General features: G+C 44.1%; 1 protein-coding gene across 2 annotated transcripts in view; it reads right to left on the bottom strand.

Moving 5' to 3' along the window:
* The window catches only part of LOC133460143 (RNA-binding protein Nova-1-like), a 434537-nt gene that overhangs the window by 406269 nt on the left and 5693 nt on the right, over positions 1–22575 (bottom strand). The window contains exons 2-4 of one of the 2 annotated variants that reach the window (XR_009784094.1): positions 16180–16323; positions 14618–14781; positions 9018–13429 (exon numbers count right to left, since the gene is read on the bottom strand). Coding sequence is in view for 1 of the 2 variants with exons in the window: in XM_061740698.1 (XP_061596682.1) it covers positions 12398–13429; positions 14618–14781; positions 16180–16323 (1340 nt within the window). In the remaining variant the exon portion in view is untranslated. Of the gene's footprint in view, positions 1–3847; positions 13430–14617; positions 14782–16179; positions 16324–22575 lie in introns of those variants that run through there. The other variant, XM_061740698.1, reaches the window with a different exon arrangement.

The following is a 22575-nucleotide window of genomic DNA, read 5'->3' as shown; positions in this document are numbered from 1 at the left end:
CCCGTTACCGTGACAACGCTGGTTTATCAACCCGTTACCGTGACAACGCTGGTTTATCAACCCGTTACCGTGACAACGCTGGTTTATCAACCTGTTACCGTGACAACGCTGGTTTATCAACCTGTTACCGTGACAACGCTGGTTTATCTGTTACCGTGACAACGCTGGTTTACCAACCTGTTACCGTGACAACGCTGGTTCATCAACCTGTTACCGTGACAACGCTGGTTCATCAACCTGTTACCGTGACAACGCTGGTTCATCAACCTGTTACCGTGACAACGCTGGTTCATCAACCTGTTACCGTGACAACGCTGGTTCATCAACCTGTTACCGTGACAACGCTGGTTTATCTGTTACCGTGACAACGCTGGTTTATCTGTTACCGTGACAACGCTGGTTCATCAACCTGTTACCGTGACAACGCTTGTTTATCTGTTACCGTGACAACGCTGGTTCATCAACCTGTTACCGTGACAACGCTGGTTCATCAACCTGTTACCGTGACAACGCTGGTTTATCATTCCAGTCCACTCTCTCTCTCCGGGAGACGAATGTTCCTTAAACGTTTAAACTGCTTCAACATTTACACAGAATTGATTCCAAACCAGAGGAAAAAACGTTTTTCCTCCTTTTTTCTAGACGAGCATTTCCTTAAATCAAACACCAGGATTTGTAAGAATTAGATTTTTGTTTCACATTTGTTTGTACATTTCAATTTGGTACAATTTGTTGTTGAATGAACTAAATCTGAAGCTTTGTGTTAATAAACTGCAAAAACTCCAAATCTTACCAGGAATATTTGTCTTATTTCTAGTTGAAATGTCTCATTTTCAGTCAAAAAAATCTCAAAAGTACACTTAAAACAAGAGTCATTACCAGAAAAATAACTTATTTTTAATGCATTTAAAGTAAAATCCACTAGAGTTTATGCTCAGAAATGAGTCATTCAGCTTTTATATCATTTTGTGAAATATGTTATATGTAGGACTGATTCTACTTATGAATAGATATATTTAATTTGACATAAATGAGCCTGTTTTATCCAGGATTACAGAGATGTGTGTTATTGCGGCTTTATTGCAAAATTAAATGACAAAGTTACTACATTTTGGACGTTTATTACAAAATGCGTCCCAACGGTCCATCACTTCCTGAAGAATTAGTGCACAATCCTGTCATTTTCCTCCGACGGACGTCCAGTTCCTGCAGGAATAAACGATACTCACTGAAAGCAGAAGTTATTCTTGATTTCCAGGCGTTTCCAGGCATTTCCAGGTTTCCAGGTTTGCAGGTCCGTCAGCATCAGACTGAATCAGAACTGAAAAGATTTCAGGAACTCCACCTGCTTTGGTGATTCCTGTCTTTTATACGACTTTACCACGAACAATCTCACTTTCTTGTTGTTGATAAGAAGTGATTTGACAGTTATTTGGTGCATTTAGATCAACAGTTGAGTTAGTATCTGAGCAGACGTCGTCTCCTGCCGGTATTCTGGTTTATGACGGAGTATTTGCACGTTGTCCTTGGCAGCTCCGTGTTTACCAAAGCTTTTCTACTGAATACGAATGAAAGGATTGTGAGTTACGTGGGATCTGATGAGTCTGTGAAGAGCGTTTTTAATGTTTCCCTTTTCCAACGTAGCGGAGTGAAACCAACGCGCCATGATCGGGTCAGAGATCGGAGATAATCTGATCTCTGTGGGGAAACTCACTGACTGATCAGCCGACTGGGAGAGTCTGGGGCTACGTCCCCAACGCTAGCCCCAACGCTAGCCCCAACGCTAGCCCCAACCCTAATCCTAACCATAACCCTAACTCCTGACTTTAACCTATAATCTCTAACCCCAACCCCTAAAGCCTGATTTATGGTCCCACGTTAAATCAACGCAGAGCCTACGCCGTAGGTAACGCGGCGACGCGCACCCTATGGCGAGGGCTACGCCGTAGCCTGCTAGCACCTCCCAAAAAATGTACTAAACGCAGACCGAGAGGCTGTGATTGGTTCGCTCGGTAGCAATGCATTTCCAGTTCCGGTTGGTGAAGCAGTCGTGAACTTTCAGCGCTCTTGTTGTTTTGGTTTTTTGGTTGTCCTGATCTCTTTGATTCACTGTGGCCGGAAAAACCGGAAACTAAACAAAGTATCAGCTAGCGCTCTGGGGGGTTTAGCACTGTGGAGAAATGGAGTGACGGAGAAGTCCGAAGGTTCACGACGGCGTCGCGGCAAACGGCGTCACGGCAACGGCGTCGCGGCAACGGCGTCGCGGCAACGGCTCAACAATTTCTTAATCCAACCCCAATTTCTAACCTTAACCATCAGCCGCTTCCAGGTCTGTTAACCGTGTTTGCTCATGTAGATGGACACAAACAAACAGATATGTACAGCAGCTGTGACCACTTACTTACCCTAACCCTACCCTACCCCTAACCTCACCCACCCCTAGTCCTAACCCTAACTCTAACACCTAACCCTATCCTATCCTACCCTCAACCTTCCAAAATCCTCCCCTACCCCTCCCCTACCTTTAGTCCTAAACCTAACACTACCCTACCTCAATCTACCCTAATCATAACCCTACCAGTAACCCTACTTTAACCTACCTTAACCCTACCCTACCCCTATCTTACCCTACCACTACACTCCCCCACACCTAGTCCTAACCCTAACTCTACACTACCCTAACCCTAACACTACCCTACCTCAATCTACACTAATCCTAACCTATCCCAATCCTAACCTACCCTACCGTAACCCTACTTTAACCTACCTTAACCCTACTCTACCCCTAGTCCTAACCCTAACTCTACACCACCCTAATCCTGACCCTATCCTACCCATAACCCCACTCTACTCCTCCATTGCACCGTTCACCACAACCAAACGGCACCTCAGGTGTGAAACGCTGGACCAGAACCCGAACAAACCCTTCACACCTGCAGCTGTTAGACCATCATAAAGGAGCAAACATGAATGAAAGTAAACGTTCCTGTTTGCTGTGAGGACAGTGTCGGGGGTTCGTGGATGGAGCAGCCGTTAGCCCTCGCTACGTAGCCCTCGCTACGTAAACACACCAGGCGTAACTTCCTCCCTCCAGAGCTGCTAACGTCTAACGTTAGCTCCGATTCTCCAGAAACTCAATCCTCCAGGAAGTGTGTTGGCTTCTTAAAAATGTCAAATTGGTTTAATTCACCGTACGAATAGTTACAGATTACTTTTCTAATCCTGTATTTGACCCGGTCTTTGTACGTTTTGACCGTATACACTGCAAAAACTCAAAATCTTGTAGAGTAGATTTTCACTTAAAATAAGTAGAAAAATCCAAATCCAAAATGGCAGTGGAAAAAGATTTTTTTGCTTGTAATAAGAAAATAAATCTTGTTCCACTGGCAGATTTTTCTACTTATTTCAAGTGAAAATTTACTTGAAACAGGTGAAAATTGTCAAATAACAAGTTATTTTTCTGGTAATGACTCTTGTTTTAAGTGTAATGAGATTTTTTGACTAAAATGAGACATTTTAACTGGAAATAAGACGAATATTCCTGGTAAGATATTGAGTTTTTGCAGTGCATCGTAAGAATGAGATGAACCTGCTGGATCTACTGCCCTTACTGTTTAACAACTGTTGCTTTCTATTATTTTACCTCTTTTCTTATCATTATATTTCATTTGATTTGTTATTTACTGTTTAATTGTGTATTTGTGCTTTTAATGTTGATGTAAAGACTTTAATGACCTTGTGTTGAATTGTTCTACAGATAAACTCACGTAAAACCAGCAGAAATAAGAGGTGGGAAAAAACGAGCCGAAGACAAGTGATGTTAAAATGAACATTTATAATGACTCTTTGTTGCCGTCGCAAAAATAATCTTTAAAAAACAATTCAAATATTAACACTGAAATGCTGACTTCACTGGTAGTCCACGAGTCATAAAACACAACTCACTGAATTCTTTTACAAACACAGTACTACAGTTACATTAAATATCATTACTGTTAAATCTAGTCATGAATAATGTTGAAATAAACTCATAACAAAACAAAAAAATGACGCTTAAAATCCTCTCAGTCCCTCACTAGAGTTGTCTTTTTATCCACAGAGCATCGTTTTTAGAAAATATTCTGCTTCTGCGATGTTTCTGACCAGAGCAGGAAACAGACTGGCAGCATAATAACGATACGGTGCAAATGTCGACCATGTTTGTCGGGTGAAAATGGGCCGTAACTTCCTGTGATCGAACGCTCGCCGTCTGGCTCAGGATGGGATTTATTTGGCACTTTCGCTGACAAATACGTTGTCATGAAAAGCTTTCACACTTTTTCTGGTTTTGGCACTAGAAGGCGTTTTCTGTCCCCACAGATTCAAAGGACTGGGTTCTTTTTTCCCCCATTTTTAAAAGACATATAAATGCTCTCCCGGAAAGCCCTTTAGGTAGTTTCTACTGCTGGACTTTCAGAGTCGAATGAAGAACAAAACCATCGTTACGTCAGAGAGAAAGACGCCCCATTCCATTGAAACATTTGATCTTATGCTGTCAGTCCATTTTTTTTTTTTTTTTTTCTGAGATGGAACGAACAAGAGGTTAAACTCAAAATCAAACCCCGAAAAAAAAAAAGAAAAGGTATGAAAATCTTTGCAAGGTGCTGGCATGCTTTTCTCCAGTTTACACTCCAGCAAGCGCTCGACCTGCAGACGAGTCCAGATAACCGACAAACAAACCGACAAACCAACCAACGGAAAAGAACAGTCGTCCAGAGTTTGACAGTAAAAACACACATGAGTTCTTGGGATGGAGGAGTGGACAGAGTTCATGGGAGGTTCGGCGGGTCCAGACGTTTCGTTGGCAAACAGTTCCCACGTTTTCTCGTGAAGAGAAAAACCCGCGTGAAGGTTGAACAGTTAGCGGATGCTCGGGTGGTGAAACACAAACCGTGATGTGTCGGCTGAGAGACGGAGAGATTCAGGTAGAATTGGTTTAAAGAGAGGAGCGAGCAGCCTTTTGCCAGTTTGTGACATTTAAAACCAGTCATAGCCTTTTATTCTGAAAGGGCTCTGTGGGCGGACGGACGGACGTCCAGAGTTCGTCTGGAGGGAAATAAAAACCAACGGGAGCGTTTCTGGATGACGTTTGTCTCGGACTGAGATGTGAAGCAGATAAAAACAGAAACAATGAAACAAACACATCATTCGTTGTTCGAAGGCCTTGATCGTTCAGTTTCCTCTGTGGTTTTGATCAGTTCTTCCGTCTGCCGGTTCCAACACCAGCCAGACCTCGACCTCCTGCTCCCTCAGCACAAACTTCAATCCCAATTTGTTCGGTTGAAAACAAAAACCAAAAACAATTTGGAAATGTAACCCCAACGGGCCGAGGTGAACGATCCGTCCGGGTTTCACGGGTTGCTGTGAAGTGAAACCCCGTCGGCCAACGGACGGATCTCTGCTGCGGCGGAACGTCCTGTAACGTCTGAGACTCCACAACCTTCCACAACTTTCCCAGAGAACTTTCCCGTCACCCCCGACACCCGACGGGTTCAGAGAACAAACAAACCAACGGAACAGCAACAGCATCGAAAAGGCAATGAGATCAAAACAAATCAGCTTTGGACAGTCAAACACAATTTGCTTCAATTCACGCCCAATATTGACCCACGGATCGGTAAAGTGCATTTATGCAACAACAAGTTAATGTTGACAGCAAATCGGAAGTTGTTTTTAACACATCTGGTTCATGACTACGGCCTGTCGGCCTACCTGACTATAAGTGAAGGATGTTATTGACATAGATATTAAACCGTTACTGTATTTGACATTCCTGCCCTGAATTTACATTTAAGACAGATAAACATTCAACAGAACTTAGGAAAGGAAAAGCAAAAAGGTCATAAATGGGTACATTCATAGATTAGATCTGGGCTTTCAGCTGCAACATGAAACATTTCTGCGTGTCATGGGACGAGTGGAGTGAGTTAAACCTGTTTGCTAAAGAAACGCATGCCTGATGTCCCAAAACCACAAGGAGCCAAAGCACCGCCACAAGTTTCACATTTTTGCTAGTTTCACCTTTTTTTAAAACTCCTCAATGAACCTAAAAGTCTAAAGATCTTCTCGGATGAACGTGAGAGAGATGGACGTTTAAATCTCAGATGTTTGTGTTCTTTTTTTTTTTCTTTTCGGGCCAACATGACGATAATGAACTTCCTCCCAACTCACAACACAAACAACTCAATACGTTTTAAACATGAGGCGAATAAACTTAAGAGCTTTACATCTTGACCGCATGCAGTGTTTATGTCTCTGGATGTTTTGTGCGAGACGCCTCGCGAGATTTTTATACGTTTTTTTTTCCTCCATAATTTACTTTGATACCATGCAATAGAAGACGTGCAAAAAGATAACACCGAACTCCACGAACACATTTTTGATTGTTAATGGCTATGTTATGAATGCCTATAACATGTTTATGCTAGTCCATGCTGGCCTATAGAGACATTTGTGAGAAACAGCAGAACTTTGAAGCCACAGGTCAAACGAACACACGAGGATAAATGGAGGGAAAACAACATGGAGCCATAAAATCACTTTAACTCTTACTCTATGTACCTATGGGATAAAACGATGCACATAAAGTATCTTTGTCCTTTGTTTTTCTTAAGTAATGTATTTGATTATCTTTTCTTAACTTAAAAGACAATGTTTGATTGGCACTTGATCAGCACTTCTAAACAAGTTATTGATATCTAACATTTGAATCGCACATCTACAATTTCCGAAGCTGCGTAGGGTCTAGTTTGGCACAGGTTGAACTACGGAGTCTATTATTACTTTTACTTTATCTCACCAATACTGTATAGTAACTCTATACACCTCGTTTTATGCTCCAACTCTCTCGGAGCATCGTCTCTAATCAACAGACCAGACATCTTTTAAACTAAAATATTTTGTATAGTTTACTTATCAAATAGCAGCATTTTCATAACTTACAAAAAGTACATGTAAACCTATTCATTCAAAATCTTAGTAATTTCAAAGGTTCATACATCAGACATAAAACACAAAACAGGACGACATGCTACTATATTGCTTCCAATATTCTTTACATTTTCTTACTGTCAAATTAAATCATCAATGACAGAAATATGGACACCACCGGCCGATGACGGTCATCGTAATGCACAAACAAACTGCGAAGCTAATCTTAATCAGGCTTAGTTGGCGCTTTCATCATCCACACAAATATAACATAGTTTCACATTGTATCGACAACGCTGGACTGCATTTGGACTACAAACTAGAATAGCTACAATAAAGTACATATAGATCATATGACATGACATATTGTATTCCACAGAAATGAGTTCTAGTCATTTTCAGATAACAGGATATGCATAAAGGATGTCACTGTTTCGGCTTGAGGTCACAAACAATATTCCACATCTCTCGTTTATTTTCACGCCTTTTTCTGTCCGAACTTCGTCCCGAGGCCGAAGCTTCGGCGTCAGCCGTCGTTGTAACTACTTATTCAACCAAGATATTCCTTCGTTAAAAAAAAAACAACAACCAACAAACGAACAAAGAAAAACAACAAGACTTTCTCTTCGTTTGAAAAGGCTAAAACTACCGACTTGTTCTTCGTAAAGAGGGAATTTCACACTCGGAGCTAACGTTGCTGGTTGGTCTTGGGGGTTTTCTCACAGTTTTTGGAGGCAGGTGTTTTCTGTGCGTTTTAACCTTGTGAACTCTGCAGCCTGGAAAAGTATTTCACACCCCGACGACCGATAAGTGCATAATTCCCACCCAAAGCACATCCAAATACACCAACCAATGAGACGACGAGGGGGGGGAGAGCTCGACGGACGACACGAGGATTCTGGGAGATCATGCAGAGGAATAATATGTGGAGAGAAAGAGGAAAGTCAATGAGGGGATTGATAGAAACAGCATTTGGCACAAATGCATCCGTCAGAAAGCTGGAGCTGCTCTCTGGAGTCGAGCAAGTCCAGTTGCATGGAGGAAAACATCCCTTTGTTTTGTGCTTGTATCCTAATATACGCTAAAATGTTGGGCAGTAAAAGTTTATCTCATGCTATGATTTCACAAGCGGCCGGATCGTAGTTGAAGCTTCGAACACACGGGGGTTTCAGTTTCAGCCGGAGTGAAGGAGAAGCTCAGGCCGCGTTTCCACGTAGTTTCACAAAAACGGATATTTCCCTCTACGTTTAGAAAAGTCCCATCATTTCCAGGAACCTGCATAAATATCTGTTAAGGTGCTATGAGCAGCCAAACCTACAGGGGGCAGTGTAACGAGAAGATAAAGTCATGCTAGCCAATCAGAATCCTGGAAAAAAACATCAACAAATGACACGAGTAACTTCCAGTTACTTCCAAGATGAACGAGTCTTTGGTTTGGAGTGACAGAGAAGTGGAGTTACTTTTAAGTGTGACGTTAGAATATAAAACAGGTAAAATACAAGAAAATATTGACGGTTACAAACTAATTGTAACCACAGGTGTCACTCATGACGCTGGTGACGTCTCTGTCTCATAATGTGACGTTCTGAAGAATAAATGTCCGTTTCTCTCCGTTTACAAGCAAACGTGAAGACGGAGGTTTGAAAAATCTCCACTTTGGCCGGAGTTTTCAGGAATGATGGTTTCTGGAGACTTTGAGCTTCATTTTCGTGTAAACGAACGAACAAAACGCAGGAAAACACCACTGTTTTTGCAAGGTGGAAACGGGGCCTGAAACTCGTCCAGATCCGTCTGAAACTCAGACGTTAGAGACGAGAGGCTGATGGTTAAACTTCTCCGATGTTCCTGGACTCCAACCCTCACAGCGTTTCCTTCAGGACGCCGATCATAGAGCCGGGGTTGATGTAGCCGACGAGGGGTTGGAGGACGAGACCGGAGAGACCAGAGCACTGCAAAAACTCATTTCTAGTTAAAATGTCTCATTTTTAGTCAAAAATTCTCATTACACTTAAAACAAGACTCATCACTGGAAAAACAACAATTTTCACCTGTTTCAGAATCAGAATCAGAGTCAGACTTTAATTGAAAGGGTTAAAAACAGTGAATTTGACTTGGGATACACCGTCGGCGACACAGATGTTTATAATGTGCCTGTTTTCCCAAGGATAACTCTGGGATAGAGGAGGAGCCAAGTGATCGCCGCGGCTTCGTGGCGCTCGAACCCGGAGACCGTGTTGGGGGGGCTGATAAGAGGGGGGGCTGATAAGGCGTTGAGATGAGGGAGGTGGTTATCAGCAAAAGTGTGTGAACTTTGCCCCAGAGCTGCTCCTTAGCCAGTGTCCTTGATGTTATCAGACGGCCGGTACAGTTCTGATCCAGGTCCACAGATGTTCCTGAGAGGGGGAGGGCTAGTGGGGGGGAGAGCGTCTTGTTTTTATTCCTCCAGGGAGATTGTGACTGGACTAACCTGCCAAGATTTTTTTGCTTGTAATGAGAAGATAAATCTTGTCCCACTGGCAGATTTTTCTACTTATTTCAAGTGAAGATTTACTTGAAACAGGTGAAAATTGTCAAATAACAAGTAATTTTTCTGGTCATGACTCTTGTTATTTTCTGACTAAAAATGAGACATTTTAAAGAGAAATAAGACAAATATTCCTGGTAAGATTTTGAGTTTTTGCAGTGAGAGACCGGAGAGACGGGAGAGATGTTGAACCACATTTTATAATAACAGTGCATTTTGTAATAAATGTCCAAAATGTAATAACTTTTTAATTTCATTTTGTAATAAAGCCGCATTTTGCAATAAACTGCCCCATTTTGTAATACATTTTGTTATTGCATTTTGAGAAGATTATTATAAAATGCACTTGCAACTTTTTTATTTTCTAGGAAATGTAATAACATGGTGCATTATGTAATAAAACCTATTATTGTTGTTTGTTTAACAATGAATTTATACAAGAGTGACTTTTGGTGTTTTTTATGCAATTTCCCTTAGAGCTATGTAGCCCAATAAATCTATGTATAAAACTCCAAATATAACTTTAGTTTCCTATTTGATGTTTGGAATTATATAGGCCAATAACAAACAAATAAACTATGCTTTAGAATTGTTATTACATAATGCACCATGTTATTACATTTTCTAGAGAATAAAAAAGTTGCAAGTGCATTTTGTAATAATCTTCTCAAAATGTAATAATTTATTACAGAATGTGGGAAAATGTATTACAAAATGCGTTGGGGTAGTTTATTACAGAATGTGTCAGTTTATTACAAAATGAAATGACAAAGTTATTACATTTTGGACGTTTATTACAAAATGCGTCGTTATTACAAAAAGCGGCTCGGCGGTGACGGCGCAGACGAAGTGGTTGGAAAACGAGGAGCTCCTGACCGGAAACACGTCCACGAGGTTTTAGGGCGGGAAACGGAAACGTGGAGACGGGCGTTCCCGCCGGGACCAGCAGATGCGTAACGTGACACGGATGAACACGTTAAAATAAAACGTCCCGCCGGCGGACGGAGGGACGGACGCGCTTGTGTTTTCTCACAGTGCAGTCTTCAGAGACCCAGTGTACTCGGGTGAACGCTAATGGATAGCAGCACAGAGGGAGGCGGTAACCGTGGAGAGGCGGGAAGAGCTAACGGCGGGCTAGCGGGACGTCTCTCTTCACTTTAGGACCTTGGAAAGGCGGGAAGAGCTAACGGCAGGCTAACGGCGGGCTAGCGGGACGTCTCTCTTCACGCTAGGACCTTGGAAAGGCGGGAAGAGCTAACGGCGGGCTAGCGGGACGTCTCTCTTCACGCTAGGACCTTGGAAAGGCGGGAAGAGCTAACGGCGGGCTAGCGGGATGTCTCTCTTCACGCTAGGACCTTGGAGAGGCGGGAAGAGCTAACGGCAGGCTAACGGTGGGCTAGCGGGACGTCTCTCCTCACGCTAGCGCGCTAGCTGGGCTCGGCCCCGCGGTTCCGACTGCAGGGTTGAAGGTTCGGCTCCCAGAGTCCAAGCCTTCGGTTCAAGTTTCCTCCCCTTTCTTTAGTGTAAGTATCTCAGCTATTTGGTTCCCTTTAATGTAAAGGCGATAAGTTTGATTTCGATCACAGATATTGGTTCATACAGCTTTTTTTTCTTTATCAAAATGCTTTTGTAGTGCTTTCCCTTTTGCGAAGTGAACTAATTAGACGCTGCTTAAGGTAGTCGATTGGTGGGAGTGGCTAAGGCGAAACCCGTCGGGTAAAACAACAGCCGACGGGAAAGTTGTTGTTATTAGAAACACAAAGAGAAAGGAAAAGCCGGTTCGGATGAGAATGGACTTGGATTAAACGACGAGTCGTCGCCGGTGCGAGGCTTGTCGGCCCAGCGGCTACCAATGGCTGGACCGACGTCGGCTACTAAAAATCAAATAACAAATAAGTCGCCAGAGAGATTTTTGACTTCATGGTAACGGAGATACAAACCTAATCCTATAGCACCAAGAAAGGGTTAAACATGAACATATTTCTTTGTGTTTGTAGCTGTGACTGAATATGTAGATGTTTCAGTGTTTTGTGCGTTTGTGGGAGGATTAATCCATGTGTGTATGTAAAATATATCTATACATTCCTGTGTGTCTCCTCTGTCCTCTCACATTGATTATTAACCCCTGAACTATAACATGCGCGCAGCAACAGTGAAGTCCAGACTAGGTTTACATTTCTTTCACTGCAACAGAACATTTGAATCCCTGTAAATAAAAGTTAGCAGTAGGCTAATGTTGTTTTTACATTCAGATCAACCGGCTTTCGCAGGTTTTAAATCATCGATTTTTGTTTGAATGAGACTGTGTTCAATAATAAATAAAGGATGAAAGTATAAAATACCCAAATTTAGAAACTTCTTCAATTATGATATGAGCCAGAATTCAAACAAAATGTCAACAAAGACAGATAAATGCAGTAGTTTTTTTTTCTAGGAGATTAAGCTTTAGTTCCCCGTAGACGATGAGCTTCCAGAGAGCGAAGGTTCTGCAGAAACCGTTTAACTGGATCTTTTACTGGGACCCTCGGCTCACCCGGAGCCGACGGCCCAAAACGGAAACTAGAAAAACAGGAAAACAAAGAACTGAAAGGAAAGTAGTCGTAAGGTTTTGGAGGTTTTGGATCTGCGCCGCGGCAGCGAACCAGTTCAGCTCCATCGACATCCGCGACGGGACACAAACTCTTAAAAAACGTCAGGATATCAGTTCTAAAAACACACTCACATGTCACACATACTTATCTTGGTTGTATCTCCCCCATTTCCTCCTCTTCTCTCCCGACTAACTCAACACATATTTGGACATTTCTTTTTTTTTATTCTATTCATCAAGACTCTCGTTTCCTTCCTTTTCCGTTTTTTCCTTCCCTTCCTTCCTTCCTTCCTCGTCTACGGTGGTTATTTTCTTTATCCCACCTTCTGCGGGTTGGTGGCGCGGACGCCCTGCTCGTACGTGATTCGCTGGCTGATCAGATACTGCGCGGCCTGCGTGGCGGCGGGCGAGCCCGTGATCGTGACCTTGCGGTTCCGCGTCCCGGGGATGAACTCTCCCTTCTTGGAGATCTGGATCCTGGCGCCCGTCAGCTCCTGGTACTCCACCAGCGTCTTCCCGCCCTTGCCCAGGATGGCGCCCACCAGGTTCTCCGGCACGGCGATCTCCACCACGTCCTTGGCGCCGCCGTCGGCCGCCAGCTTCTCCGTGGCCAGCAGGGACGACGCCATGAGCGGGGACGAGGCGTTCAGGTAGCCGTTGGAGGCGCCGGTGGCGGCGGCCAACGAGCCCAGGGAGAAGCCGCCCAGGCCGGCGGCGGCCGGGTGGCCCGCGCCGCCGGACGCGTCGTTGGCGTAGGAGGCTAAGAGGTTGGCGGCGGCGGCGGCGGCCGGGTTGGCGCTGGCGGCCACGGCGGCCAGCACGCCGGACGCGGCGGCCGGGTTGAGCCCCAGCCCCAGCGTGTTGGTGTTGTAGCCGTAGCTAGCCAGCGTGTTGAGCGCCGACGTGATGGCCAGCAGGTCGTTGCCGGAGAAGCCGGACACGGCGGCCGGGAAGCCGCCCATCCCCGTCAGCCCGGCCTGGCCCAGCAGCGAGGAGGCGGTGGCGGCCGCGGCGGCCGCGGCGTTGGGCAGCACCTCGGCCGTGTTGGCGTAGGGCGAGCCCGTGGGGTTGGAGTTGGCCACCGGGCCGGAGATGTTGGAGTAGCTGATGTTTAAGCAGCTGCTGCTCTGCGGATCCTCCTGGATCTTCTGGACGATGATCTCCACCGCCTTGCGGTTCTGCTCGGGCTCGCCGCTGATGGTCACCACGCGCTCCTGCAGGTTGATGCCCTCGGGCTTCTGGGAGAGCTGGACCCACGCCCCCGACTGCTCCATCACCGCCTTCACCGTCGCACCGCCCTTACCGATGATCAGCCCCGCCGTGGAGTTAGGGACGATCAGCTTCGCCTGAAACGCAGAGATTAGAACAGTTTATCTGGAGAAACAGATTAGACTAGTTTATCTGGAGAAACAGAGACTAGTTTATCTGGAGAAACAGATTAGACTAGTTTATCTGTACACAATTCAACACAAGGTCTGATCCAGGTCCACAGACGTCCTGGGAAGGGGAGGGCTAGTTGGGGGGAGAGCGTCTTGTTTTCATTTCACCAGGGAGATTGTGACTGGAGCAGCCGGGCAGGCTGCTCTGTCAAGGTCAGATCGTAGAATCAACAATTGTATTGAGACAAACAGGCGGATCCAGTAACTTTCCGTCTGCCTTAAGTCTCTGGTTCATCATCTTCTTCCGGCTCTCGGCGAAGGCGGACGCTTTTCTGCTCCTCTCCCTTATCTATCTGCCATGCTGCTGCTTTTGTCCTGTCTTGTCCTTTTAGAGCATCTCCCTTTTCACTCCTCCGAAATTCTTCAATCATGGAATGGATTAACTGGTCTCTCAGCACAATTGACCAAATTTTTGCGACGCAAAGTCAGGGGGTAAGGGAGCCCTCCTGCCCCGATGGGATGTTTTTTGCTGAATACACAATGGATTCCTGGAAACATTGGAAACCGTTGTGTTTGGTGATTCTGTCTGTCGAGGACGTTGAAGATGCTTCATAATTGGATTAATGATAAACGGATTTCTGCTGATTGGAGTGGGGGGATTCCTAGTATATCGACAAACGTAAGTCGTCGACAGCTGTTCTGGCTCTTTCAGAGCTGCCGGACGTGGCTGAGGGGAAAAGCACGGCTAACAACACTCAGACTTTAACGTTGGGGGAGCAAAGCCGTAAGCTGGATGCGATTCTTGAACAGAATCGCAGGCGCGCGGTGGTTTTTGAGCTCAAGATGGAGAACACCTTGGAGAAGTTGGAAGCTCGGCTTGGCGGGAATTGATCGCAAATTCGTCTGTTTGGAGTCGCCATTGATGAACCAGAGACTAAAGGCAGACGTAAAATTACTGGAATCTGCCTGTTCTTTTCAATACAATTGTTGATTCTATATTCTGGCCTTGACAGAGCGGTTTGGCCGATCGCTCCAGTCACAATCTCCCTGGTGGAATGTAAACAAGTGACTCTGCCCCCACTAACCTTCCCCTCTCCAGAACATCTGTGGACCTGTTTTCAGAACTGAGTCCTGGTTCCTGGTTCTGGTTCTCACCTGCTTGACCCGGTCCGGGTTGACGGTGGTCTGCGGCTGCAGGATGCTGACCGGTTCTGGTTTCTGGTTCTGGGGCATCTCCCGGACCTTCTCGGAGATGAAGTTGTGAACTCCGTTTAGGGCGTCGACGGTTCCCTGGATCAGACAAACCCGCTCCGTCGTTCCTGAGGAGACGGAGGTGAAGAGTTAGAACTAGAGACACACCGATTGGTTGATACCGATCGGTCAATGTACCAGCTCAGTAAAACCACACTAGGAGGCCTGGGACTGTTGGAGTTTTATACTGATGAGGCATTGTGACACCGTGGCTGACCTGAAACTCCAGCTTCCTCTCCCTGCAGGGCTCACACCTTGGAACTGGTTTCAACAAAGACTTGAACCACGGGAATGAGTTCCTGACTGACTGATATGTTAATACCAACTCCATATGATGAAGTTCCTGACTGACTGATATGTTAATACCAACTCATTTGGCCACAGACTTGAACCATGAGAACACCCTATGGGATAATTTAGAACTTAGTGACAGTCATGTAAAATGCCCGATAACGGTATTTGGCCACAGATCACATCTGACTGTAAATTGCTTTTTGTCTCTCACTTGGCTTGTTGATTCCTGCCTTTTGTACTTGGAACTTACTGTATAAAAGTCATGATTCCAACCATTCTGGGTCAGCACACCAACCCAGACACGCTCTGTAGGTCTGCTCACCGCCGGCTACTGAATAAAACTCTCTACACCACAGACTAAAACTCTCTACACCACGGACTAAAACTCTCTACACCACAGACTAAAACTCTCTACACCACAGACTAAAACTCTCTACACCACAGACTAAAACTCTCTACACCACAGACTAAAACTAAATACACCACAGACTAAAACTCTCTACACCACAGACTAAAACTCTCTACACCACAGACTAAAACTCTCTACACCACAGACTAAAACTCTCTACACCACGGACTAAAACTCTCTACACCACAGACTAAAACTCTCTACACCACAGACTAAAACTCTCTACACCACAGACTAAAACTCTCTACACCACAGACTAAAACTCTCTACACCACAGACTAAAACTCTCTACACCACAGACTAAAACTCTCTACACCACAGACTAAAACTCTCTACACCACAGACTAAAACTCTCTACACCACAGACTAAAACTCTCTACACCACAGACTAAAACTCTCTACACCACAGCGAGTTCTGAACTGGTTTTTATATTATTCTTTCTAACATTCTAACATTGTCCATACGTGAGGGTTACAGTGACCATGGGCTCCCCATGGTCACTGGGTCAAACACAACCTCTGTATCACACAGGACTTTTCTAACGTAACCGAGAGATGAAATCAAAGATGGCAGAATACTGGCAGCAGCGCACGGCGGCGGTAGCTTCATGATTGGTCCTTCGGGGCGTCAGCAGGTTCACGCTGCTCCTGATTATTACCAATCCTTTATTCACATAAACTAGTGTTAATCAATGTTGGGTCCTAACTGGGTAAAAGTCTTTGGACTGGGACGTGAGTTAGTTTTAATTATTAAATGTCCTACCTGGGTAAAAGTCCTTGGACTTGGACAGCTTGATCGTTGCTCCCGTCTCCTTCTGTAATTGGACAATAGTTTGTCCTCCTTTACCGATGATGGATCCGGCGGCGTAGCTGGGGATCAGCACCTTCAGGAAGTACTCGCCCTCCTCTGGAGAAAACACATGAAACACAGAACCAGAGGTTTAAAACCAGTTACCATCAGGTTTAAACCAGTTTAAACCCGTTACCATCAGGTTTAAACCAGTTTAAACCAGTTACCATCAGGTCTAAACCAGTTACCATCAGGTTTAAACCAGTTTAAACCCGTTACCATCAGGTTTAAACCAGTCTAAACCAGTTACCATCAGGTCTAAACCAGTTACCATCAGGTTTAAACCAGTTTAAACCAGTTACCATCAGGTCTAAACCAGTTACCGTCAGGTCTAAACCAGTTACCGTCAGGTTTAACCAGTTACCATCAGGAGGTTAAAACCGTGTAACCCGTGGAGGAGCCGACCCCGACCAGAGAGACCGGTCCAGCACTAAGTCCTCACAGAGACATGGAGGTCAGAGTTCAGTCTGCCATCCTCAGACCTAGGACAGGTACCTGCAGATACCTGGAGATACCTGCACTCTCAGGTTCCTGCAGAGTTCAGGTACCTGAACCAGGGCCGGATTTAGTGAGGCTCACTAAGGTGGACAGACTGAAATGTAGGGTGGGCGATGCTGAAAATTTTTTTGGGGGTCAAACCCCCGAAATGCATAGAAAACTATGCTATCATCATATCAGTTCATCTATCTTCTCCACAGTATGCTAACCCTTCCTGACACTACCCTCTGCATTTACCCGGGCTTGGGACCGGTGTTCTGCCAATCCTTGCTACCTGCAGAGAAATGCTACTTTGTGGTTCTGCGCATGCGCACAGTCGATTTTCAAAGTTTGATTGCCACGACCATCATTTCTTGCATGATGTAAAATGGATAATATGGGATGTTGAGTATTTGATCCTTCAAAATACACGACCCATGACATGAATTGCGTTACACATTGTGAACATTATATGATAAAGAGTAGAGAGGGTACGGCATAGCCTACGGCTTAGGGTACGCGGCGACGCACACCCTTCTGCGTTGGTGTAACGCGGAACCATAAATCAGCCTTCAGTGTGTGCTCTGTGTGCTGACGCCGGGTCCCTCCGCCGAGACACAACTTTTGCGGTATGCGTTCATTGTTGTGTCTAAAAATTATGCTCAGTGCCCACCCAATCAGAAACGGTACAGATATTCTGTGATATGTTTTTATATTTATAGAAAAATTCAATTATAAAAAAATAAAGGATCCCCATAACTTTGATTGGGTGGGCAGGACGCACGTTTGGGTGGACACAGCCCACCCCTACCCCCCCCTAAAACCGGCCTCGACCTGGACTCTGAACCTGCAGATCTCCAGCTCCTCCAGAGCATCAAGAGTTCAGGTGTCAGAGTTCAGATACTGTGTCAGAGTTCAGAGTGCAGGTATCTGTTGGTATCTGAACTCTCTGGAACCTCCAGCTCCTCCAGAGTTCAGATACCTGCAGATACCTGAACTCTTGGTACCTGAACCTAAACCTGCAGATCTCCATCTCCTCCAGAGTTCAGGTATCTGCAGGGTTCAGGTATCTGCAGGGTTCAGGTATCTGCAGGGTTCAGGTATCTCTTTAGGGTTCAGGTATCTCCAGAGTTCAGGTATCTGCAGGGTTCAGGTATCTGCAGGGTTCAGGTATCTGCAGGGTTCAGGTATCTCTTTAGGGTTCAGGTATCTCCAGGTATCTCCAGGTATCTCCAGGTATCCGCAGAGTTCAGGTATCTCCAGGTATCTCCAGGTATCTGCAGGGTTCAGGTATCTGCAGGGTTCAGGTATCTGCAGGGTTCAGGTATCTGCAGGGTTCAGGTATCTGCAGGGTTCAGGTATCTGCAGGGTTCAGGTATCTCTTTAGGGTTCAGGTATCTCCAGGTATCTCCAGGTATCTGCAGAGTTCAGGTATCTCCAGGTATCTCCAGGTATCTCCAGGTATCTGCAGATACCTGGAGATACCTGCAGATATCTACCTGAACTCTCTAAAACCCCCGTCTCCTACAGAGCATCAACATTCGCCGCCTTCGTTTTCTGTCCTGGCCCAGATTTTCTCGTGGAGTAAATGACCTCATTTCCAGTTTTCAGACTTTCTAATTTTAACCATTTTCAAGGAGTTTTATTAACCTTTGAACAAACACCCAGCCAGGCTTTAGTCCGAGGAATTACCATTTATTATAAAACGCTTCCTGAGCAGCTAAAGTTACAGTCGGGGAGAAAATACTGGTTAATCCAGAGTTAATACGGAGTTAATACGGAGTTCTGTTGGTGATTAACGGCCATGTGGACGACATACGGGAATCAATCCCACACATTTGAGAGAGTTTTTACTGCCAAACGGACGAGTCTCAGCAACGATGGAAGCTGTTGGAGATTCAGACGTTTGGAACAGCAAAGACGAGTTGATCCTTACATTAGTCCAGTCAAGTTTATTTATAAAGCACTTTATAAACACACCAACATGGTCCAAAGTGCTGTACGGGCGAATCGAAAACCAAGACAAAACACCGTAAAACACACACTGCAAAAATCTTACCAGGAATATTTGTCTTATTTCTACTTAAAATGTCTCATTTTTAGTCAAAAAAATCTCATTACACTTAAAACAAGAGTCATCACTGGAAAAAACAACAATTTCCACCTGTTTCAAGTAGATTTTCACTTGAAATAAGTAGAAAAATCTGCCAGTGGAAACAAGATTTATCTTCTCATTACAAGCAAAAAAAATCTTGTTAAAGAATAGAACTACTTCCTTAAAGAATAGAACTACTTCCTCTTTCTTCTTCCGGCTCTCAGTGAAGGCGGACGCTTTTCTGCTCCTCTCCCTCCTTATCTGCCCTGCTGCTGCTTTTGTCCTGTCTTGTCTTCAGAGCCTCTCTTTTTCACTCCTCCGAAACTCTACAATCATGGAATTGATTAACTGGTCTCTCAGCACAATTGACCAAATTTTTGCAACGAGAAGTCAGGGGGTAAGGGAGCCCTCCTGCCCCGATGGGACATTTTTTGCTGGTTACACGATGGACGCGTACAAGAACTGGCGGCCGATGTGTCTCAAAATTTTATCTGTCGAGGATATTGAGGACGCCTTCATAATTGGATTTATGATAGCAGGATTTCTCCTAATTGGAGTGGGGGGATTCCTGGCCTATCGACAATCGTGGAAGTCTGCGGGAGCCGTTCTGGCCCTCTCTGAGCTGCCCGAAGCTGCTGAAGGATTGAGCACGGGGCTCCGCACTCAGACTGTAACGTTGGGTGAGCAGGGCCGCAAGCTGGATGCAATTCTTGAACAGAATCGTAGGCTAGCAGGGGTCTTTGAGCTCTTTAACAAGATGGAGAACACCTTGGAGAAGCTGGGTACCCGGCTTGGCGGGGACTGATCACAAATTCGGAGTTTATTGAGGAACCAGAAGACTGGAAAGGAGATGGAAAATTACTGAGCTGCCTGCAAATTGTTGATTAGATTTGGCCTTGAAGGAGCGGCTGGCAAGCCTCTTCGTCACAATCTCCCTGGAGGAATGTAAACATGATGCTCTGCATCCAACTCAACCCTCCCCCTCTCTCATAAACACCTGCGGATCTCCTTCCCAGAACTGTACCACTGCCCGATAACATCAAGGACGCTTGGCTGCGCTCTGGGCGAAAGGTTCTCGGACTTATCGCGTCACAGACTCTCACATATATACTGACACACTCCCCTCTCCCCATATCCAAACGCCTTCCTGGCCCCCCCCTCTTATCAACTTGATATTGTGTATTGTATGATATTCAGTGTGAAGCTGTATTTTTTTCTCCTCCCCCCCCCTATCCCAGTGTTACCCTTTGGAAATTGGAAAACAGGCGCACAATTCCATCGTGCCGCCGCCGGTGTATCCGAAGTCAAAAACTGTTTTTTCTAAACTGACCTAATAAACCTGATTCTGATTCTGATTAAAGAATAGAACTACTTCCTTAATGCTGGTACAAAATATCATGTGGTGTCAGGTTTGAATCCTGTACAGTCTCTAGCCAAAAACCGCTTAATTTATCACTCCTTGTAATTTATAGTGTGTTTTTTGTTTTGTTTTTGTCTTTGTTTTTTTGTCTTTGCTTCCTGACTAGATTCCTCTGTTATTTGTCCAATATATACATTACTTTTCAATGTTTGAATCTAAATGACTAGTTTAGTTTGGTAAACCCCCCATGATACCACTATGGTCAATTCTCGCCAAATACAGTAAATTCCAATTGTCCCTGAACGCACCAGTGGATGAAAGATGCAGTGGAAGAAGAAATAATCGTCAATTTCCGAATACCGACGGTGTATGTTTTTATTTGCACCTTTTGCTATAAAAAAACATAGGAAGGAAGCCAAGAGGACTTATAATATTACAAAGTTCACACTCACTCATTTGACATAATTTGGATGGGTAAATTATTCACAAAAATGAATAGTAAATGGAAAATAAATTGAGTCTAAATAAATCCGTGGGAGCTCCCAGGGAGCTGCGCGCGCATAATATTGCTGCATTGGTGTTTTGCTAGAACATACATTGCTCAAATCGACATATTATTTTTATATCACAGTCAACAATATCTTTACAAAGTTTGAAGTTAATTGGACATGGCATGACAAAGCTATCATTTATTTAGTTATTATATATATATTGAAAAAAGTGAGTGACAAACTTCTCCAAAACCGATATGTACCAGCGTATGATTTTTGAGTCCTGTCGAAAGGTTTCTGAATCTGACATTTAATTGTCCTAAGACAAAACCACTGATTTTTAATGATTATTTTACCACAAATTCAGAGTGACGTAAAATGGCAATTTCGTTCAAGTTATGACCAAGATACGTGACACAGTCAATAAGGACCCTTATGACAATAATATGTGTTAATTTCATTGTGATTGGATGAACGAAACAGCAATTACAGCACATAATTTGATGAAAAATGTATACCTGACCAAAAGGCGCTATGGAGTTCATCCAAGATTGTCATATCCACTTGTTCAGAATGGAAGCCTGATTACGTGTATTGATTTTGGGTTAATTCTGACCAATTATGTTTAAGTTACAACAACTTTTATGTTCATGGCGAGACACCGAAATTTGACAACCTCTAACGGCGACGCCCTTTGATAAAAAAGTTACAGTTTTCTCTGTCAGTCATCGTCAATGTCTTACCTATTATCTGACCAACTTTGAGATCAATAAACTGATCTCGCTTGGAGCACAGATGCATACTAGAAGACATGACAATTCCTGTTGCCAACAGGTGGCGCTACAACCGATCCTGAATAATCCACCATAGATGTCTTCAGGTTCAGCCTACAATCATGCACATACGTTTTCAACCACATCAAATCATGTATTTCTGAATTACAGCCAATTGATGTTTCATGGTGAGCCTTAAAAATGACCTCAAACTTTGCCGGATCACTACGGTCACGCCCTCAGGTAAAAACTTAAAAGCTTCGCAATTTAGCGTCGGTCATGTGTCTAGATTGTACAAACCAAGTTGTGAGCCAATCCGATAAAATCTCTAGGAGGAGTTCGTTAAAATACGAGGTCTGGAAATGACCAGAATTCATGAAAAATGCCATTTTCTGTTCAAAATGCCGGACTTCCTGTGTAACTTAGAGCATGGGTCCAAGAGACTTTTTTGTAGGGCTTTGTCAGATATAATAGACTCATAAAGGTCATTGCTGTAAGTCAAACAATATTATGGGGCTCTTCAAAAAACATAACATAGGTGGCGCTATGGAGCCCATTCTTGTCGACCCATGCATCCAAAAAGGCAATTCATTTCTCGGAATAATAATAATAACTAGACAATTTCCTCGCAGAAATTTAGAGAGTGCCACGGCGGGCTGCTGCACATTTGTGTACATTTTACAAGCAATAAAGGTGAAGGACTCAATACCGAGTCCAATGACACCACCCATGACTCTCTATGTCAAACCATTCAAAAGTTATTGGACTATAACGTATCGGCCAATCAGAAGAAGGGGCAGGGCTAATTTGCACCAATGAGCTTCAGAATTCATTCATTCATTACCAGCTTCATTAATTAATTAATTAATTAATTCATTACCAGCTTCAGCATTCATTCATTCATTCATTTATTCATTACCAGCTTCAGCATTCATTCATTCATTCATTCATTCATTCATTCATTCATTCATTCATTCATTCATTCATTCATTCATTCATTCATTCATTCATTACCAGCTTCATTCATTCATTCATTCATTACCAGCTTCAGCATTCATTCATTCATTCATTCATTCATTCATTCATTCATTCATTCATTCATTTATTCATTCA

Source organism: Cololabis saira, chromosome 14 (genome assembly GCF_033807715.1).
Source record: "Cololabis saira isolate AMF1-May2022 chromosome 14, fColSai1.1, whole genome shotgun sequence".
Lineage (NCBI taxonomy): Eukaryota > Metazoa > Chordata > Actinopteri > Beloniformes > Belonidae > Cololabis > Cololabis saira.
The sequence above is the reverse complement of the archived record's forward strand: the minus strand, read 5'-3'. Positions and strand labels throughout refer to the sequence as shown.